We start from the raw sequence: 21091 nt of genomic DNA, 5'->3' as shown, positions 1-21091 counted from the left end.
GCGTAGTAGTTTTTCCGTAATGCTGCTTACAAACAGACGCTCAGACAAACAAGTGGTGGTGAAACCATATCTTCTTTGGCGGAGGAATAAAAAAAACTGGGACCCTTATTTCACTGGCATCCGGTGGATTCTTATTGGAGACACATTGAACTTTGAAAAAATGCTGGATGCCAACTTTTACTCAAAAATGCCTACATGGTTACAGAATTTTCCATTTTCGGCCCCGTCTATACTAGCTACCCCGCGATTTGTCAGACCATTCATTGGGCGTAATCAGGAGCTACTGACCTACCGACGGAGGCGGAGCAGTCCCCACAACAATATTTACGATTCTGTGCCTATCGGTACATAACTCCAACGGCGCTGAGTAGGCTCAGGCGAGCGTCGCACCAGCTCGCCTGAGACTGCGCGCCTCCGTCATGGTCCGAAACCAAAACAACCAAAACTGAAGTATTTAAGTCATCTCCGTCGGTAGGTCAGTAGCTCCTGATTACGCCCAATGAATGGTCTGACAAATCGCGGGGTAGCTAGTAGGTCGCCTACTTCGCCCATTCAATGGTCTGATAGAACGTGATAATCTCCCATTCAATGCATTGATAGCATCCGAATCAGGTGGCCTTGGACCATTTCTACAGTGTGGTTTATTGTCCTCTGCTAGGTAAGTAATGATTTCCTTTCCCCACCTATGACACAAATAATATTACAAAAGCTCTCCCCAACAATTCTCTTTAGATTATCAGTAAAACTGAGGCTGTCCAACAGTAAGTATGTAAGCACTATAGGTTTAGGGAATAATGGGATAGTTGTGGCCTTTAGTGGTTTAGTGCTGACCTCTGCTGGTGGCATGGAGAATTAAATAAAACTAATTCCATCACAGTAACAGACATTTGGAGAGAAAATGTATTGAAGACTCTGTGACATTAGCATGACAACATGTTAAACATATTTTAAAAATGATCCTAAATTAAGGCAGTGAAGTTAGGTAAATATTACAATAGGTTAAAATTATTAATTGGGGGCAAGCATTCACTCTTGAGGCCAATACGAAAGTCATGAAAATGCTGCAGTTCTCATGAATGGCCTAGACTAGAGCACTGTTTCCAAAACCTTTTAGCTTGAGACCCAAAAGAGTCTCCCCGGGACCCAAACTAGTGCCTCTAATGTTTGTTTTCTAATTTATGGAATTTCTTTGATTTAAATTTTGTACGTATGAAATTCTTTTGAAAAAACATTGAATTTGTTTCAAATTCATGAAAAAAAGTTTATTTTTATTGCATTGTTTTGAAAATATTTTGAAATGATAATTAAAAACAAAATGTATAGGAAACAAAAAGAAACAAAGGGATAGTTATTTACTCCCATTACATTGGAGTCAATCATGACTTGACTCGACTTCACACTTGTTTTTAATACCTTAGTAAACTTTTTCATAAAGACTTTTAGAACACTATAGGTCCTCTTCCCACAGCACGTGTTTTTGTAAAGTATGCTCCCATGAATTTTAAAATCGATAGATTGATGATAAAGCAGGGTTATGTTTTTGGGGCTTGTGATTGGTTTCTACTGAGTGAAGACCCTTCTCCCCTTCCACCCAATATCATTAGTTTCCCGGTTGCTTTTCGGTACCGGAAATCAAGGATGGTGGATTTGAATTAGCTGAAATAGTGGCCATGTAAACCAATGGGTGACGTCATGGCTCCCTTCGTCCATATTTTTTACAGTCTGTGTTCATAACAAATATATGCCTTTAAATATCCTTGAGACTTAATGCAGTAACCATTTCAGTAGAGTGCTGTCCTCTTTATTCTAAAAGAAGAAAGTCTTGGGTGGTTGTCTCCCTCTAGCGTCGGACAGTCCTTCTCTTTATTATGTAGGAACAACTGTAAAGGATAGCTGCAACAGACAGAAGGTGCTGTTGTTCAGTCATGGATGCACAGAAGGGCACAAGTGATATTCAATATGTTCTATTTACAGTTTAGAACATGTGACTTTTACAATCTAGCTTTAAATAATAATAATATTACAATTATTGGCTTAGGAATGTGACAAAAACAAAAACATCTCCATGGATTAAATGCTTCATGGGGTGTGTAATTGATAGAAAAGAGGTCCTTTTTTGGGGGGTAACCACTCCTTTAAGGATAGCTGAAGAGTTCTACTGCATGCCACTCAACGGTCCTTCTGGTCGATCGACACGGTCACGACTTTTTTCTGTTCTGGCCCCACAGTGGTGGAATGAACTTCCCACTGATGTCAGGACAGCAGAGTCACTGCCCATCTTTCGCCGCAGGCTGAAAACCCACCTCTTCAGGAAACACTATCCTTCCTCTTTGCCTGGCCTACTTGTTGTTAACTAGTTGTACGAACTCTTGTTTTATTTTTGTATTGTTTTATTGGATCTTGTTTAGTCGATACACTTATTTGTTTTAGCTCGTGCTCATTTGATTTTGCCATTTTTTGTCTCATCTGTTTAAGAAAGTAGGTAGCTGATATATTGCACTTTTACCTTAGCGCTAGGTATACTCTTGGTTGCTTGTTTTTGCAGGAAATGTACTTAAAACTTCTGGTGATTAGTAGTTTTCGTTCCCTACCTACAGTATGTTGAATACACTTATTGTAAGTCGCTTTGGATAAAAGCGTCTGCTAAATGACCGTAATGTAATGTAATGTAATGTAATGTAATGAACAGGCAGCATATGGCTTCAAATAGCCCACCATTCTAAAAGGACTCTTTCATATGATAGTATTGTGTCTAATTTAGGTTGTCCTGACTTCATTATTATCGCAATATGCTGATTATGTGCTTTACTCTCATAAAGTGCAGAGTGAAACTCAAATCAGCATAATGTAGATACACTTTAAGGACAACAATGTATGTCTGCCCTGGTTCAGATGATCATTTTAGGAGAGGTGTGTGTCCATGGGTTTTCTCCATCCTTACCTGCAAGCAAGGTCATGAGCACAGCTACCCAGCCTAGTCCACAGACTACAGGGTAGTAGCTGCAGCCATCATCATTGGTATAGATGCTCATGGCCACCAGCTGTAATACAGCTGAGAAAGATGAGAGATCGGGATTTACAAGATTATTATTTATAGTGTACGTTCACGTGTGTGTGTGTGTGTGTGTGTGTGTGTGTGTGTGTGTGTGTGTGTGTGTGTGCGTGTGCGTGTGCGTGTGCGTGTGCGTACAGTAAAATCATCAGTGTTAATTTAACTCTGAGGGCCCTATCTTCCATGAAAAAGCACTGCGCGCAATAGGCTCTATGCACAGCAGCCATATTGTAAGACATTCGCAGGTGTTACCAATGATACTAATGAAGGCTCTGTTCCATTCTGGTCAGACAGAGTCAGGGTTGCTGATATTGTGCATGTTGGCCCACTGGCAACACTCTGTTACACCAGTGGGTCTACAGTTGGGGTCCAGGGACCCTCATGGGCTTCCAAATGGCCCCTTACGGGTGTGTAACTCACACTCTCAGAGTTATGGGGGTCATGGAAACCACGGCGCTAGACTAAATGAGCCTTCATTAGTACGATTGGTAACACCTGTGAAGCAAGTGATAATATGGCTGCTGTGAAGCCTATTACTAATTTAGTAGGTCGCTTAATCCATTGTCATATTTTATGATTTCTTGATTACCACTCAATCAAATGCTATAGGTTGAAATAGAAGTGTCGGACGCGCTCCCAGGTGCACACAGAGCGCACTCCTGCACATGCATGATGAAGTAAGCAACAGCACCCTGCTCAACCCCTTTCAATCCATCCGGTCTGAACACAACCCTCAGGTTTCACTCACAATAGGCTCTATGCACAGGCACAGCAGCCATTTTGGAGAAAAATTGGGCCTCTTCTGACTTCCTTCACAGGTGTTACCAATGATACTAATGAAGACTCTGTTCCATTCTGGTCAAACAGAGTCAGGGTGCTGATATTGTGCATGTTGGCTCACTAGAAATATTAGGTTCTCAAAGTGTGGTCCAGGGAGCCTCATGGTTCCTTGAGAGGGTGTAACTCTGAGAGTGTACAAATGGAACCAAATGGACCCGGGAGGGTCCATTTGGTTCCATTTGTACCCTCTCAGAGTTATGGGGGTCCTTGATATTAAAACGTTTGAGAACCACTGTGCTACACTAAATGGAACAGAGCCTTCATTAGTATCATTGGTAACACCTGTGAAGGAAGTAAGGAAGGGGCCCAATTCATTCCCAATATGGCTGCTGTGCATATAGCCTATTGGGGTGGCATGTCAAGCACTTAATCCTTCATTAATCCTATTAAATAAAATAAAAGGTTGCCACTGTCATGCCTATTTGATGAGCGGTTGTGAAAACAAACGGAGTGCCTCTTTTACAGTAGTTGCTCGCTAGAGTTGAGTCACTGTGACGCAACCAAGTGAAACATGCAAAGGTCTCTCAACTCTGTACACTTTTGTAGAGAGAGAAAGGGGGAGAAACCTAACACATTGGGATGCTTTAAAAATAGCCAGCTGAGAATGTGAATATTAGTTGATGGGTCAAGATATCACAAATGTCTTTTGGACATGAGACATAATTAGACAGAGCCTAATCGGCAATTTTGATGGAGAGGGCCAATATATTTCCACACTCACTCCAGGGGTCCACGTTGCATATTGTTGATGTCGGGCAAAAAATATTGTAACTTTTTTCATAAATGAATGCCGCACTTCGTCATTCTAGTATGTCACACAAAAGTACAAAAAATAGCTGATCTACAAGCTCAAAACGCGTCATGACACGTTTTGAGCTTGTAGATCTGCTATTTTTGGTATTTTTGAATTGGAATCCTGAAATGTAACATTTTTATTTAATTTCAAATGTATTTAGTTATACTTACGTTAACTTTATGAACTCAAATACAAATACATTGGGCATAAACATTTTTTTAAACTAATAATATACACAGATGAAGTAATTAAAGCGGGTCATGATTGCATGACTTGGAATTGGAACAGCTGAAATCAATAATATATCAATCAGTATGCCGATATTAACCTGCGGGCCATATTAAGTGACGGTGAGGGCCGCATGCGGCCCCCGGGCCGCCAGTTGCCCATGTATGGCCTACGGTGATTGCAACGGCCATGGACTAGACCATCAATGGTCCGTTTGTACAATCTCAGTGAGGACTTTGCCGTGAATGCGTACGCGTGAAGACTTACTGGAAACGATGAACAACGTCCCTGCAGCTAACACGTTTCTCCCCTTGCAGGAATGGCGGCAGGACATGCCAGCGATGATGCCAAAGGCGCTTACCGCAATGGACACGAAGATGAGGATGTCGCTGTATGCTGTCGCTGGTGGGGGAGACAGTGGGAACAATGACCAGGTTCGACATGAGGATCAAAGCACTGGACTGGGTCACATATATGCAATGCGTTCCTCAGTGCAATAGGGCATATGCAGTGGACATCCAGGCTCCTGGTGAATCATGACCATAAAACATTTGATTCAACTGTTTTATGGTCATGATTCACCAGGAGCCTTGATGGCTTGGTTCCGGGCTTAAAATAATTATTATAAATATTTTTGAAAACCTCTATGGGAAAAGGGAATGGGCTCTGTGGCACTATAAAATGGCCGCCACTGCTATGCCCTATTGCTTCATAGCATCATGTAACTGAACGGTGGCTCTTAACCAGGTTATATACATGCGTGTACAATACTTACAGAGTATATTGACAGCAGGGGCAAAAATCAGGCCGGTTCCTATGACGGCACAGGCCACACCCCCACGCAGCATGAATATGTACATCCAGCGCTGAGAGCACCTGTCACTTCACCCCAAACAGGAAGAGGTGCAGTTGATAGGGTGGAATAACAAATGTGAAATGCATGAGGCACACACACACACAGTTTTTGAACACATGAAGTCATTGTGATCTATAGCTAAATTGATTAAATGACTACATTAGAGGATCAGCCCAGGTTAGAAGGTTTGGGGATAAAACAAGAGCGGTGAGGTTGAGATGGTTTGGACATGTGCAGAGGAGGGATGAGGGGTACATTGGGAGAAAGGTGCTGAAGAATAGGACATGCAGGTGGCTGGAGTGACCGAGGAAATACATAGAACAGAAGCAGATGGAAACAGATGATCTGCTGTGGCAACCCTGATGGGAATTAGCCGGAAGAAGAAGAAGAAGAAGATACAACTGTACCGTTACAACACAGGTGCCTAGGCCTTACCTTGTTTCTTCTGCACCCTCTGCACAGAGAGAGAGAGAGAGAGAGAGAGAGAGAGAGAGAGAGAGAGTTGGCACTAAAACAGTCCATTTCTTGGAAAATCCCTGTCAGAATACAAACCCACTGCGCATGAATGTGCCAATGTTTTAACCTGCACTCCCTGATTTCAGAAGCATTTTTCGTTTGCGACCAGTTATTTGTAAACTGCACTAATGTGGAAAATAAATGGCACAGTGGTACAGCATGGTACAGTATTCTGCATTGCAACAATGTTAGGCTACTCAGTACTTCCCAGCATTCAGTTAAACTTGCATTCACGCACGCAGACGCACACGCACACGCAATCAGTCAGTCGATTGTGTCCCCAGCTTGGAACACTGCAACTAACATAAAATACTTAAAATTCCTATTTAGCTGTATCAAAATGGTTTTAGTGTTTTGCAAATTATTTGGGGGCCAACTTGCAATATCCCCACAACCCACCAGGTGAGAACCATAGGTTTAGACCAGTGTAGACCAGTGCAGACCAGTATGAACCTACAGTATGAAACAATATATACTGTATATGACCAGTATAGACCAGTACAACTCACCCATGGTTCTAGTTGAAGGTTCAGTAATCATGCTGGTCCGTCCGTCAGTCTGTCTCCCTGTCAGCCTCTGCTCACTCACACACACACCAACGTCTTTAAATAACAGGAAGGGTGGGATGGACATGACTTCCTGCACACACAATGCCCCCCCAAAATATGGGACAATTTCTGGTGCACCACGCTCTCTACGTTGTAGTACTGTATGTTACATGTAGCTGCTGAGGAACCATTCACTACTACGGGATAATTGTAACGCTAATGTATTGGGTTGAGCTTTTCCCTAGTTATGTAACGCCCCCTAATCACCCCTATGCAGGCCAGCTGAGACACTCGGCTGCGGGAGGCATGCGATAATCCGACAGACCTTTTCTCCGACTATGTGGCATCCGCGTGCGGTTAGGGTTAGGGTGCGGGTTTGGTTCGGGTTTACTATTGAAACGTCGGAGCGCTGCGCTGTCGGCTGGGTGATTAAAAAGGAGCCGCACCCGGCCGTGAGTTGTTGACTGCTTGGCTTCTGTTTGCCTGGTGGTGTGTTGGGTCGTAGGTGGGAGAATTGTCATTGATGGTATGCACTTCACCTATTTCTTCTATTGTAAATTTAGCTAGAGAAAAAATTGATCTTGCAGGCAACCAAGATAGGTTGTAGGCAGTGGGATAGGTTGTTTTTCTCCCCACCTGTCGACAAGTGGTACGACAAACCAGCTGTTCTGTGCGTAGTAATAAGGTATATTTGACTCCGGCCGTGCCAGTAGTACGGATGGGCCATAGTTGTAGTCCCGAGGTGGTGGTTGGTCACGGTGGTAGGCTGTACTGGGGTTTTAACTGTAACGCCTGATACTTTGCTTGCATGCTTATTCTTATTGTGAAGAAACACAGTGTGTGTAACATTATTTTTGTGTCTTACAGTGAGTGATTGAAGTGTGTGCGCCTTGTGTATGCTCTCTCCTCACTCCCTGCCTCCCTCCTGTGTGCAAGAACACATTTGGTACCCCCGGCTACTGGTATATAGGCTATTGTCATTTTAGGGTGGGGGGTCCCCAGTTCACATACTGATTATTTTGGAGGGGTCGCGGCCTGAAAAGGTTGAGAACCAATGCCCTTGAACGGCTGCCTCCCTGAGCTGACCCTGCTGGCTATTTATCTAAAAATCCCACAAATCTGTGGAGTGTGTTAAGTCACTCAGATCAGCGGTTCTCCAGAACCAAGGGGCTACATTCCTTTTCCTCGGAGAACAACTGCTTTTCCTTGCTTTTATTACAAGACCCGCCCACAGTCAGTTGTGCTCATAGGAAAAGGAATGGCACGAACTGGCGTGCGGAATAAGTACATGCAAGGGTGAAAGACAGAGGAAGAGGGTGCACATGCACTGTTAATTTTGACAGCAAAGTTTGATTTAGTTTTTGTCATAGTCCTTTGAATAACATTTTTATTTAGTTTTAGTCATATTTTAGTCATATGAAATGTTTTAGTTTTAGTCGACTAAATCTACAGTTTATTTTATCAACAAAAATATACCTTGATGGCGTCGTAATGCCCTATTTTGCATTTGGTTGCATGCTGAAAATAGCCGATCTACAAGCTCACAAGCTTGTAGATCTGCTATTTTCAGAACGCAACACCGGAGCGCAACCACACAAAAATTTTAGTCCAGTTTTTATTTGTTGACGAAATTGGCAATATATTTAGTTTTAGTCATCATAGCTTAGTTTTTGTTTTATTTAGGAAGCGGTTTAATGAAGTGGTTCTCAACCTGTGGGTCAGGACCCCCTGGGGGATCACCAGATGACAGTGAAGTGACAATTTAGGGACTTTTTAATACCTCTAGGAAAAGAGAAAGACCATTACTGCATCAAAAGTAATCAACACACTATAAAAGTAATCAACACACTATACTGTAAAAACTGGTCAAACATTGGCCAAATTGTCAAATAATGTAAGATCTACACACTCACAACGCCACGCAACGCGAGGCATTTTGAGCTTGTAGAACTGCAGAGAGAGAGAGCTTATTTCCTCATCTCAATTTCTCCTTTTTGAGGTTTAGTGCTGACCTCTACTGGTGGTGGCATGGGGAATTCAATTAAATCTTGTATCCATTGTGGTCCACCATATGAGACAAAACATCCAAAAGACTATACAAACAACCATATACTATACAGTATACAGGCATGGACAAATACACATAGGACACTTAACAGAGGCACACCGAGATAGTGTTCTGTAGCCAAGGGACAGTCATTACTAGGCCTATATTGTGACAAATAGCCTACGTTTTTGCACAAACTCATTTTATGTTTTTTTCCTACAGCGTTTCAGAGACGTATTTTTCACATTTTGAACAGCACACCGTAGACATCTCAAAATCAGTAAAGAATGAGGGCAGCAATAAATAGGCCTAGAAACATCATTGAGACTTAATGGAGTCACAAGACTTCTAAAAGCCCAGGAAGTCGAAGTCTTTCTGGATCAGTTCATGTGGAGCGCTGTCCTCTTCACCCTAAAAGAAGAAAGTATTGGGTGGCTCCCTCTAGCTTGGGACAGTCACTTTCTTTTCGTCGGCACAACGGTAAAGGATAGCTGCAACAGACAGAAGTCCATTTTGTTCAGTCATAAATGCACGCAAAAGTTTTTATAAATAGAATTTCTTAGATTTTTTTATGTAGGCTATTATGTTCTTTTGAAAAAGAAAATTGGCATTTATTATATTTGAGAAAACGTTTTTAAATAAATAGTAATATTTTCAAATAATTTTAAACAATTGTAGGAACCCATAAAAACGTGTCTCTTCTATTGAGACATTTAGATCGTGTCAAAGGTCATGTCTCACCTAGACACAGGATCTGACTCAAATTTTGACCTGATGGTAAAGATTCCCCCTGAGCAAGCAAGCAGGCTCTATTAGCTCAATGGTAAAAAAAAAAATCAGGACTTGCGCAGGAAACCGGGTTCAAATCCGTGGCGGAAGAAGAACGTTACATGTGAAGTGTGCAGCTTTAAGTACCGTCCTCAAACAAGTAAATGGACTTTGTTGCTGTCCACCACTGAGAGCAGCGTGTCCATGGGTTTTCTTACCTGCAATTGAGCTCACGAGCACAGCACACCAGCCTAGTCTGTAGACCGAAGGGTCTGTGAAGTCCCCACTACAGTTGCTCATGGCCAACACACCAGAGACCGCTGGGGAAGGTGAGAGATCGGGTGTTACAAGATTATTATTAATTGTGTGCGTGTGCGTGTGCGTGCGTGCGTGCATGCGTTCGCGTTTATGTGTGAGAGAGAATGTGTACACTGTAAAACAAAAAAAACTCAGTATTAACTCTGACAGCATAGAAATGGGAAAAAGAGGTAGGATAAGTGATATATTTTGGTTAAAAAAGATAAAAGGTTAAAGCTCTATATTCTGATAGTCGTGTCAATAGTGTTTGTTCAGTGACGGGGGTCTCCCTGTCTCTCCAGCTCTTTAGTAAAGCTTGGTTGCTATTTTCAGACAATCAGGAGAGAGTAGCCATTTTTCAACTTAAATTTTGTAGGGTTTGCAGTTTCAATGATGTCATCGCTTCTAATTTCATTTGTTCATCCTATATCCTATATGAGCTCTCTCCCGAATCGATAAAATTGGTATCCCAACATGAAAATGCATATTCTGTTTACTAAAGCGTTGGAGAGATAGGGAGACGGGGTAAAAAGAAACATTCACTTACCCTACCTTTAACTCTGAGAGTCCAATTGTCCCTTTTTGGACCATCAAGGGTCCATTTTGTACACTCACCAGGAATTTTGCTGTGTGTGTGTGTGTGTGTGTGTGTGTGTGTGTGTGTGTGTGTGTGTTTGTCACAGCTTGGCTCTAGGCCGTGACAAACATTGGGACGGAGACCAGGATGGAGTTATAAATCAAATACATATTTATTAAACAAGAACTAATGATAAAGAACTGAGGAGGTATAAACAAAACATGATAAGGATCCTATGGAGTGTGGAGTCAGTAATCAGTAGTGTATATGTGGATGTGTGAAGCATGGTGTGGTGCGAGGTGTGTGAATGGAAAGAAAGAACATAATCATAGTAATAACGGCATGGCGAATAGGGGGTTGGAGCTGGTGGACACAGGTCTGCTTTTGTCAACCTCTTCCAGAGACTGGCCAGGGCGGGGATTTTATAGCCTCCTGGAGGCACCGGGCCCAGGTGCTTTCCCATGAGCAATCAGGCCCCACCCTGCTTCCCTATAGGGCAAGAGTTAATGCAAAGCATCACACCCACAATCACCCAGACTATAACATATGGGGCATCACTGTGTGTGTGTGTGTGTGTGTGTGTGTGTGTGTGTGTGTGTGTGTGTGTGTGTGTGTGTGTGTGTGTGTGTGTGTGTGTGTGTGTGAGAGAGTGAAGACTAATAATTCCGGTTCCTTAACCACTCCCTCTTAACGGTCCGATTCCTTAACGGTTTCCTTTAATTCCAAATTCCAAATGGACCCTTACAGGTCTGTAACTCTGAGAGTGTACAAATGGAACCAACTCTCTGAGTTATGGCGGTCAAAAGGTTTGAGAACCGCCAGTATTGTAATAGTAAAGCAGACGAGAAGTCCGTCCAACCGTTCCAAATGAGATGAAACCGATTCCGGTTCCTCAATGATGGGTCCGTTTCCTTCCGGTTCCAGAACCCAACCCTAGTGAAGACTCACCAGAAACAAATAACAACATCGCTGCAGAATGACAGCATGACAGTCCAACGATGATGCCAACCAAGCTTGTCACATTTGACATTATAATGCAGGTCCAGAAGACATATTTCTCCGGCGATGGCGCTCGACAAATGTCTGGTGGGGGAGACAGAAAGGGGAGAACATAGAGGTTATTCTAGTTTTGCATTTTTTCATTAGTTTTATTTCACCTTTTGCTTTTCATTTCAGTTTAGTTACGATTCGTTTGTAAAACGGCTTTGCTAGCTTAGTTCAAATATATTTTTTAAATGTAAGGCTTATTGTCTCCGCCAGGCCGAAAGGCATGGCGAGAGAGTATGTTTTACCCTCCGTCCGTCCGTCCGTGTGTGTGTGTGTGTGTGTGTGTGTGTGTGTGTGTGTGTGTGTGTGTGTGTGTGTGTGTCCGTCTGTGACCAGCTAATCTCCGCCACCGTTGGCTTGATCGCAGCGAAACTGTGCACACGCACTCCCTGGATGCCAATTGCGAACTTCTGGCCCAAATCTTTCACATGGGCCTTTTATAGCACCACCAGGTGGCCGATTTGGGCAAAACATATTTTTTGACAGTACTCCTACAGATTTGGTCCAAAAATCTCGCAAATCGGTACACAGTATCTCTACAGTCATTAAACGAAATGGGTCTTTCAGATTTTTCATATTCCATCCTGATTGGCTCAAAATGGCTTCCAAAGTTTGCAGGAGTGCTCCGTTTTCAACAAAATGCCTGAAATCATGAACACAGCATGCAATTTCCATGAAACTTTGAACGCATATTTCCACTAAGCCGAGGAATAAATGCCACTTGAAAATGTTCAAATCAGCGTCATGGTGGTGCTATAACAGACCGATTCATGTTTTTACCTATAACTGCACCGATCTGTGTAAAACTTTGTATGCGCACTCCCTAGAGGTAAAGGAAAAACCTTTGCCCTGCATTTTTCACATCTGCCTTTTATAGCGCCACCAGGAGGCCGACTTATGTAAAACACATTTTTTATATTACTCCTTCCAATTTCATCCAAATTTCACGCAAATCGGTACACATGCTCTCCATAGTCATGTGAACAAGACGGATGTGTTTGATTTTTCATATTCCATCCTCATTGGCTAAGATTGACATCTAAAGTTTGCTGTAGTGGCTTGTTTTGAACAAAATTCCGCAAATCATGAACGCACCGTCCGATTGCGGTCAAACTTTGCACGCACATTCACACTATGTTGGGAACTAATGGCAACCTTTTAACATTGGCCTGTTATAGCGCCACCAGCAGGTCTAATTTAGCAAAACATTTTTTTTGCACAAAATGCCTCAAACCATGAATGCAGTGTCCGATTGTCGTGCAAGGCCCAAGAAAAAATGGCACCCTTTAAACATTGGCCTATTATAGCGCCACCAGGAGGCCACAATAACCTCCCTGACCTTGTTGTACACATTGTAAGAGATCGTTGTAAGAGATCGACAATCTTTGAATATTTCAGACAAAAACTAAAATTAAGGAGGTTTTCTCTATGAGTGTAGTTAGTTTTAGTTGTAAACACACAAAACCGTTTCAGTTAGTCATACATCTTTTAAAGCCTCGCTTTTATTTTTTATTTCAGTTAATGAACATGTCTGTCTGTCTGTCTGTCTGTCTGTCTGTCTGTCTGTCTGCCTAAAAAAACAGACAGATAGACAGAGTTATAGCTTTCATTCTTCAGAAAAGAAAATAATCCTACCACAGAACCCAGTGAAGCTGAACTCTAGACTAAAACAGCATTTCCCTCTGTGCCACTGGGTGGCAGTAAAGAATATGAAACAGACAATGTATTTCTGAGGACATGATATTTTTCTCTTCAGTTTAACCACTTTAAACCTATATACATAATATAACATCCATGTAAAATACTTACTGGCTGGACTAGCCACGCGGACAAACAGGGCGGTTGCTATCATGGCACAGACCAAACCAAACAGGTAACCATACAGGCTGCGGTCAGAGCACCCGTCACTGTACCAAGACAGGAAGGTACAGGAGATCATATTCATAGCAAATATGCAATGCATGAGGCACACACAGTTTTTGAACACATAGGCATTGTGATCTATCCACAACAAATAAATGTCTTGTATTTGTACAAAATATACAAGACAACCATCTATATGGAGAGCTCAATGTGGTTCTACATGACTACTGTATGTGCAGTCAATGTCATACACTAGTAAACAAATCTACTATACTTGTATAGGATGTACAGTAAACATGTTTGTGCGTGTGCGTGCGTGTGTCTTACTGTAACATAAATCAGTGCAAAGGTGTTTTTAAACCAAACATTTAATATCAATCAGATACCTTGTTTCTTTGGCATTTGAGGAAGAGAGGGATGAAGACAAAGAAAGAGAGATAAATAGATAGACAGAGTGCATGATGCTTCCAACCAAAACACAATTCGACACACTTTAAACAAAAACATTTTTTACACATTTTCAGGCCAAATTCAGGAGCGAGAGAGCGAGAGAGAGAGAGAGAGAGAGAGAGAGAGACAGAGAGAGAGAGAGAGAATTCTAGATTAGATGTAACATGCTTTTAGTTTGCATCGTCCTCTGTGGATCATACAACACATCAAAAAGTCAGTGTCATACTGCTTTATGATATTTCGTAACGTGTGGCTATAATTGGCTTCCAGACTTTGTGGGAGGGGCTTATATAATGAATGCATTTGTCCCCATGGTCAACCCCATGACTGACATATTGAGCTATACACAAGGTATATATGGAGGTATTTGATTATTCTCATGTCGTCGTTGGATTTTTTTTTTTTTTTAACTATGTAAGGTCCTACCTTGATCAGTGGCCTTTGGGACCTCTCCAGTTAAGGGGTACGCCTCCTGTGGACCCTGTGCAGAGAGAGAGAGTTCTGCTGAATCCCCGTACATTAACCGCCAGAGAGACCTTCAATCCAGTACAATAACCTACAGACCGTTAAAATACAGTAGAATAATCCTGTTACCATTGTGGCATCAAGGAAACACTCTTACTTGGAGCCACAAAGTGCCAGAAGTGCTACAAAGTTAATATAGCAGGTAAAACATCAAACCTAGCGTGTCTCGTCTAAATTGCATGCTAAATAATATAATTAGTATCTGTGGACAAGCAACCAGCATTTAAATAGAATACAAATGGAACACCCTATACACAGTTAAAGATAAATATATTCAGCCACTTCACCAAGTTACAAGTACATATACCACCATCATCATCATCATCATCATCATCATCATCAGTGTACTCTGATTGGTTGGGAAGATGCACGAGACTACATCCAATTCTTAGTTTATGTTTTGTGGTAATTCGGTCATATCGCTGAGTCTGTCATGATCAGTGTCATGGCCTGCTCCACTGCCCTTTCCGGCCATGTTTCCAACCCCTGGACATGTATGGCTTCCTCTCAGTCAGTATGAATGCTCAAATCTAGTGCGACGCATTGTTCCGACGTTTGTTTCTCCAAGCATTATTTGGCCTTGCCCTCAGGGGCGTCAATTGGGTATGGCCAGGTATGGCAGGTGCGATTGGCTCCAGATTTATTTTAAAATCAAGAATAGTAGCCTAATGCAGGTGTAAGACCATTGTGTTTGTATTGTGTTATAGGTATAATGCATCGTTTTCTATGCATTTCGGGGGTTTTGGGGGGTTTGACCCGCCCAGGTTAGGTGTCCCTTATTTTAATCTCTGGGAGTTGGCAACCCTAACCTTGCCATACCTTAGCTTTTGCTGAACTGACGCCACTGCTTGCCCTTAACACTTACGTGAGTGCCGTCACGCGTCACAAGAGGAACGGCAGGAGCTGCATATGCTGTGGGGCAGGGCAGGGCCATCGGGGAGGGGCTGGACCATGTGGTGTGGGCTAGAAGGTGAATGGAGGGGAGGGAAGGAGGGGGTCGTATTAGTATATAGCTGATGCAGAGAATATGATCACTTCTGTAGAATAGATATGTATTTCTCTATTATAATGTTTTTGTTAGCGTGTGCTTTACGGACAAATTAAGGCAAAAAGCCGTCAATTGGAAAGTCATCTTATGAATGGAAATGTAGATGTTTCAGTATGATGTAGGACATGTACACGGTCTTTTTTTTAAAACACTATGTGAAGCACTTTGTGCGAAATGTGAATGGTTAACAATAGGCTTATGAATGTATCAAATCCATGGATTCTGTAGACAATCAGGACTGCATTAAGACACCATGAATTGCCTTGATAAAGCACACTGCCACTGCCAGGAGTGCTTTAACTTCTGCGAATAGAGGGAGAAGCGAAGTCCCCATAGAAGCTTATGTGCTGTACTGGCTGTAGTGTCCATCCACTCTCACCAATTTATTTAGATGTAAGATGTTTTTTAGTTTGCATCGCCTCTTGTGGATAAAACATGCGGCAGTGGCTCATGGGTAGAGAGGCCAGTACGATCCCCGGCTCCCCTAGAGTTAGTGTCGAAGTGTCCTTGAGCGGTTTCCTCCGCCATCGGTCTATGAATGTGTGTGTGAATGCGTGAATGTAGCCCTAATGCACAATCTATGTAAAGCGCTTTGGATAAAAGTGCTATATAAAACACAATTTACATCATAATGCATCATCATTTACATCACTGCTTTTTGATAGGTTGACAGGGCATTTGCTTTGGGAGGGGAGATTTGGGTTTACTGGTAAAACCTAGTAGGAGGGATGCCTTCATTGTCTCCACCAGGCCGAAGGCATGGTGGAGAGTATGTTTTCACTTCGGTCCGTGTGTGTGTTTGTCCGTGTGTGTGTGTGTGTGCGTGTGTGTGTGTCCGTCCTGTGAACACCAAACATTGGTCAAGCTTCGCGTGACATCACAATATGTAATATAAATAGGTATAAGACAGAAGTAACAGTTTACCACCTCGTCTGGCGGAGACCTGTGCTCCGAGGAGCACATTTTCTAATTTGAATATTGTTTTATTCCCGTAAGGCCCTACCTTGAGGAGGGGCTCCAGTTGAGGGGTAGACCTCCTGGGGACCCTGTATAGAGAGAGAGAGAGAGAGAGAGAGAGAGAGAGAGAGAGAGAGAGAGAGAGAGAGAGAGAGAGAGAGAGAGAGAGAGAGTTCTGCTGAATCCCCATAAAATAACCTCCAGAAAGACCAAAAATTCCAATACAATAACCTACTGTACAGTATATAATCCAATCACAATTGTAGCATTTAGCAAATACTCTTTGGAGCGATTTACAAAGTGCCAGAAGTGCCAGAAGTGTTACACCTGGCCTCTGTAACACTTACGTGAGGGCCGTCACTCATCATAGGAGGAAAGGCAGGAGCTGTGAATGCTGTGGGGTGATGCACCACCATGGTGGAGGAGGGGCTGGAGCATGTGGCGGGGGCTGGAAGGTGAAAAAAAAATCATAAAATATAAACAAAAAGAAACATTAAGGGTAGGGTAAGTGATATTTTTTGGTTAAAACAAAAAGTTTTTTGTTAAAAGGTTAAAAAAATAGAGCATATAACTGGTGTACAGAACATCATCTCCTTTTCAGTATAGACATGTACTTAAAAAAAGGTTATTGTGTGCTTTAAGACAATTCCGTTTCATAATTATTGGAATAGAAGCCTTTAAGTGTAACAATATATGGATGTCAATTGGAAAAAGTATTTCATTTGTACACTTCTCATTTGATACTATTAGTAGGCCTATCCATTGTACAAATGAGAACAGGCTGGTCTGACAGTGGATACTAATGATATACCATTAGTATCCACTATCAGATTATAGCCACTAATCAGCCACTAGTCAGACCAGTCCCCTAGATCTATAATGAGATCATGTTGCTCAGTCCACATGTTGCCATGTCCACTTATTATAAGCGACTTTAGGCTTGTGTAGTTGTTTATTTGGGCTTGCTGTGTTACGCTGTTAAAATCAGTGCTTCTCACACATTTTCATGTCAAGGACCCCCAAATGAATATGTATTTGGCCGCAATTTAAAAAAAAACCAAAAAAAATTCACATTGTCTTCAAGATTTAAAAAAAAAATAGCAGATCTACAACTACAAGCTCGCAGCACGTCACACCACGATGCGTTGTGAGCTTGTATTGGCTATTTTCTAATGGCCAATGTATAGGTTTAAAGTGCTCATGTAGCCTATAGTCACTTATTGTGGGCTTGTTTTCATAGACCTGGTTGCTTGTGTCTCTCGCACTAACTTGCAACACTGAGAGGGACGGCAACACATCCTAGCCTTTTGAATGTAAAGCAGCATCATGACACAGGCAGATGAATGCGTTTATTGTAGAAAACAATCACAAACTTAAACTAAATCAATAAACTTAAACTAAAATAAGCCTATAATCGACAGTGGTGTAAAGTAACTAAGGACATTTACTGAAGTACTGTACTTAAGTACAATTTTGAGGTACTTTGACTTTACTGGAGTAGGCTACTTCCAATTGTCTATACTTTTACTTCTACTCCACTACATCTCAGAGGCAAATATTGTACTTTTACCCAACTACAATTATTTGAAAACTTTAGTTACTAGTTACTTTGCAGATATGACAAAACATACATTAACCACTTTAGCCCTGTTTCATACATAGGCTATTTGAAAATAGCCGATCTACAAGCCCACAACTTGTAGATCTGCTATTTTCAAACATTTTAGTACTCTACCTTTACTTTTGGCACTTTAAGTAGCCTACATTTTGATACCAATACTTTTGTACTTTTACTCAAGTCAATTTTGAATTCCAGACTTTTACTTTTAACAGAGTACTTCTACATTGCAGTATTGATACTTTTACTTAAGTAAAACATGTGACTACTTTTTCCGTCACTAATCGATTATATCACGATGCAGATGCAGAATCATGCATGGTTCTAGAATCGATCATTTCCCACCCCTCTACAGGTTTATGAGATGAATGAGATGCATCCGACCGGTCTGTATTTAAAACAAAATCTGTAGCAAGACAAATCACAATTGCTAAATATTGTTTGTTGTTGTTACAATAACCACTATCTTATAAATCATATTAACCACATCTTCTATACAGTATATCAGGGTTAATTGTCACAATATAACCACTGTCTAGTAGTTATGTATTCCATACATTCATAGTCATATTATACAAACTATTGTACCACATAAACCATTCATACAACATTTGTAATGTCCTGCTATTCCATACATTCATACAGTCATATTATACAAACTATTGTACCACATAAACCATTCAAAAAACATGTCTAATGTCCTGCTTTGAGCCTGGACAATTCACATCCACATTTAGAAAACATGTTCACTTCCATCAGGGTGATTTTGTCTGAGGGCGTTGTCATCCTCAAACTCTTTGACATTAGCTTTCATAAATGGAATTATGGAATGCTATACCATTAGACCTGTTCATCTGGTCCGTAAGTATGAACTGTGGGTTTTAAAAGAATAAAGCTGTTATCTTAGTACTACTATTACTGATACAGTAAGTAGCATATTGCATACATAGTCACATACAATGTAATAACACTTACATTGTAAACTTCACGTTCAGATTAATCAAGACATTCTACCTTCTGCAGAAGTTGAAAGATATAGTCGTTCTTGAATCATGGATGCATTCAAAGTCATGTAGGACTTCCCTGCTCAAGTTCAACTACAACTACAGTATGAAAACATGGGAATGGCTCCCAGATGTTTGGTGTCATGACTCATATTACAATGCAACACGTGACTATAGCGGGGCATGGATTGGAGAAGGAAGTGGGGCAGACAAAGGGGACGGCAAGGCAATTGGGCCCTTTGTACGAAGTGGGCCTGCCCTGGGGGTGAGCTTTTGTGAAGCATTGTGTTCAGTTTAGTTTATTTGAGAAAAAAAGAAGAAAAAAACAGAGAGACAGTGGTGGAAAAAGTATTCACATTCGTTTCTTCAGTAAATGTATCAATACTGCAATGTAGAAAGTAACACTTGAGGGCTGTGGAATAAAAACAGAGGCTGGCTTTATTAATGCTGTGAATAAACCCAACCCAGTGACCAGGACACAATTCTGCCATCGTACTGTAAACAACTGATGCATTGAATATCTACATTTCTGGAACAAACAAACAACATAAAGTTAACATTTACAGATATGTGTCCTACAATGATTTAAAGCACTGTTGGCATTAGGATAGATAAGCATTAAATAAATAACCAGATTGTCCATTATGTGCATTTGGGGGGGGTCATCCGTACTTAAATGTTTTATATTTTATAAATATATGTTTATAATGTAACAGTGAAACAGTCTACCATATATAGTCCATATTTATAACGAAGCCATGGGGACCCCCAATGGTTTGTTCATGACATGATGTAATGTGTTTTATCAGTGACCTAGGGGTGCAGATAAGATAAGATACTGTATTAATAGGTTAATTTAATTTTTTATGTAAGTAATCTTTTCACAACCTCAAAGTAAACCAAAGTGATACAGTACAGTGGCGTACAGCTTAAAAAGAAAGAATGTCTCCAATTGTTGCCTTGATATGAATCAGTCTAGTCCAGTGTGCCTGTTCTCATTGTCTGCCTTGTGACTCAATAGCCATGAAGTATAGAGATGGGGGCTGTTCTCATTATCTCATTAGCCTTGTCAATGAGAACAGAAGGTCATAATGTTACACTGATCAAGATACCAATCCATGTCAGTCCAACGATGTTGTACGAGCATCTTAACTAGCCGCCCATAAGAGGGTCTGCGTAATATCTGTTTCGGAGCTAATCTCACGAGAGAGAGAGAGAGAGAGAGAGAGAGAAACAGCCTAACAAAAAGAAGCATTTTTGTGACGCTTCCAACATTTGAGCTGTTCTGGCGTCAACTTAGCCTGGTTCCAAACCATAGACCCCGCCCACTCTCTGAGTGGACTTCAGGCTGATAAGGCTAGCGTCAACTGGCACTTTGGATGTTAAATGACCTCTGTGTTCCATGTAAAACTTCTAATTCTGAAAGAATATTGTGTTTTCAACTGCTTCAGTATTTGGAATACAACTCAAGTCTTCCAACATTTAGCTTGTGATGCACTATATTTAGTTTGCAAAAAACGCCTGTTCCACACGAGACAGTTGAAAAAAGCGAAGGCACCTGAACGCACCACAGACAGCTCTCTCCTGTCTCTGCAGGACATTTACCAGAGCAGGTGCTTGAGCAGGGCATAAAGGATTATGAAGGACAATCATCATCCTAGTTACAAACTGTTTGTGAAGATGCAAAATGGGAAACGCCTGAGATGACTTACAGCCAAAGGCTCAAGGCTGAACAAAAGCCTCTTCCCAGCAGCTGTCAGAGCACTAAATGAGGATATGGACAACACATAATAAATGGCATGGACTCTCTTTATATACGCTGACTCCTTTGCACTTTTGATTGGGTTAAATGACTCATTTATGTATATACAGTACAGTATGCTCAACTCCTTGCACATTCGACTGTGATATTGCTGCTACTGATTAGATATTCATATCGTTGCTGTCGGGCAGAAACCTCACATCTCCATATTTCAACTTTTTTAGGTTTTTGTGTGTGTAAATTAATTTACATCATACTGTACAAGAGTGTCGCACGAAAGTAGAGAAAATAG

The 21091-nt window shown here is 41.4% G+C and overlaps 2 protein-coding genes and 1 long non-coding RNA gene across 6 annotated transcripts in view; all 3 read right to left on the bottom strand.

Moving 5' to 3' along the window:
- Positions 1–6878, bottom strand: part of LOC311037163 (uncharacterized protein) — a 37521-nt gene extending 30643 nt beyond the window's left edge. Inside the window, exons 1-6 of one of the 4 annotated variants that reach the window (XM_084046276.1) lie at positions 6798–6871; positions 6208–6226; positions 5692–5798; positions 5184–5318; positions 2942–3052; positions 1331–1893 (exon numbers count right to left, since the gene is read on the bottom strand). In XM_084046276.1, the coding sequence (XP_083902402.1) occupies positions 1841–1893; positions 2942–3052; positions 5184–5318; positions 5692–5798; positions 6208–6226; positions 6798–6828 (456 nt within the window). In that variant the 5' untranslated portion in view covers positions 6829–6871 and the 3' untranslated portion in view covers positions 1331–1840. Of the gene's footprint in view, positions 1–1330; positions 1894–2941; positions 3053–5183; positions 5319–5691; positions 5799–6207; positions 6227–6797 lie in introns of those variants that run through there. The other 3 variants (XM_084046277.1, XM_084046278.1, XM_084046275.1) reach the window with 3 other exon arrangements.
- A 2304-nt stretch (positions 6879–9182) lies between these two features.
- Positions 9183–11609, bottom strand: LOC311037128. Its single transcript, XR_014599928.1, has 3 exons — positions 11474–11609; positions 9870–9971; positions 9183–9374 (listed from the first exon to the last, which is right to left on the bottom strand). It is a non-coding gene; the product is annotated as an uncharacterized lncRNA (long non-coding RNA).
- Positions 11610–13391: 1782 nt separating this feature from the next.
- Positions 13392–19131, bottom strand: LOC311037164 (uncharacterized protein). The gene is made up of 6 exons (XM_084046279.1): positions 19048–19131; positions 16763–16863; positions 16462–16504; positions 15276–15373; positions 14312–14366; positions 13392–13479 (listed from the first exon to the last, which is right to left on the bottom strand). The coding sequence occupies exons 1-6, from the start codon at positions 19103–19105 to the stop codon at positions 13421–13423; spliced, it is 414 nt and encodes a 137-aa protein (XP_083902405.1). The 5' UTR covers positions 19106–19131; the 3' UTR covers positions 13392–13420.
- Positions 19132–21091: the final 1960 nt, after the last annotated feature.

The sequence above is a fragment of the Gymnoscopelus microlampas genome (genome assembly GCF_963454915.1).
Source record: "Gymnoscopelus microlampas genome assembly, chromosome: 21".
Lineage (NCBI taxonomy): Eukaryota > Metazoa > Chordata > Actinopteri > Myctophiformes > Myctophidae > Gymnoscopelus > Gymnoscopelus microlampas.
The sequence above is the reverse complement of the archived record's forward strand: the minus strand, read 5'-3'. Positions and strand labels throughout refer to the sequence as shown.

Excerpts from the sequence above, each read along its gene's own strand:
- LOC311037164 (XM_084046279.1), bottom strand. The coding sequence starts at position 19,105 with ATGACTTTGAATGCATCCATGATTCAAGAACGACTATATCTTTCAACT. Across the intron at positions 16,505-16,762 it reads TGATGAGTGACGGCCCTCAC|GGTCCCCAGGAGGTCTACCC; the intron begins GTAAGTGTTACA and ends CTCTCTATACAG. Across the intron at positions 15,374-16,461 it reads AACTGGAGCCCCTCCTCAAG|CCCACACCACATGGTCCAGC; the intron begins GTAGGGCCTTAC and ends TTCACCTTCTAG.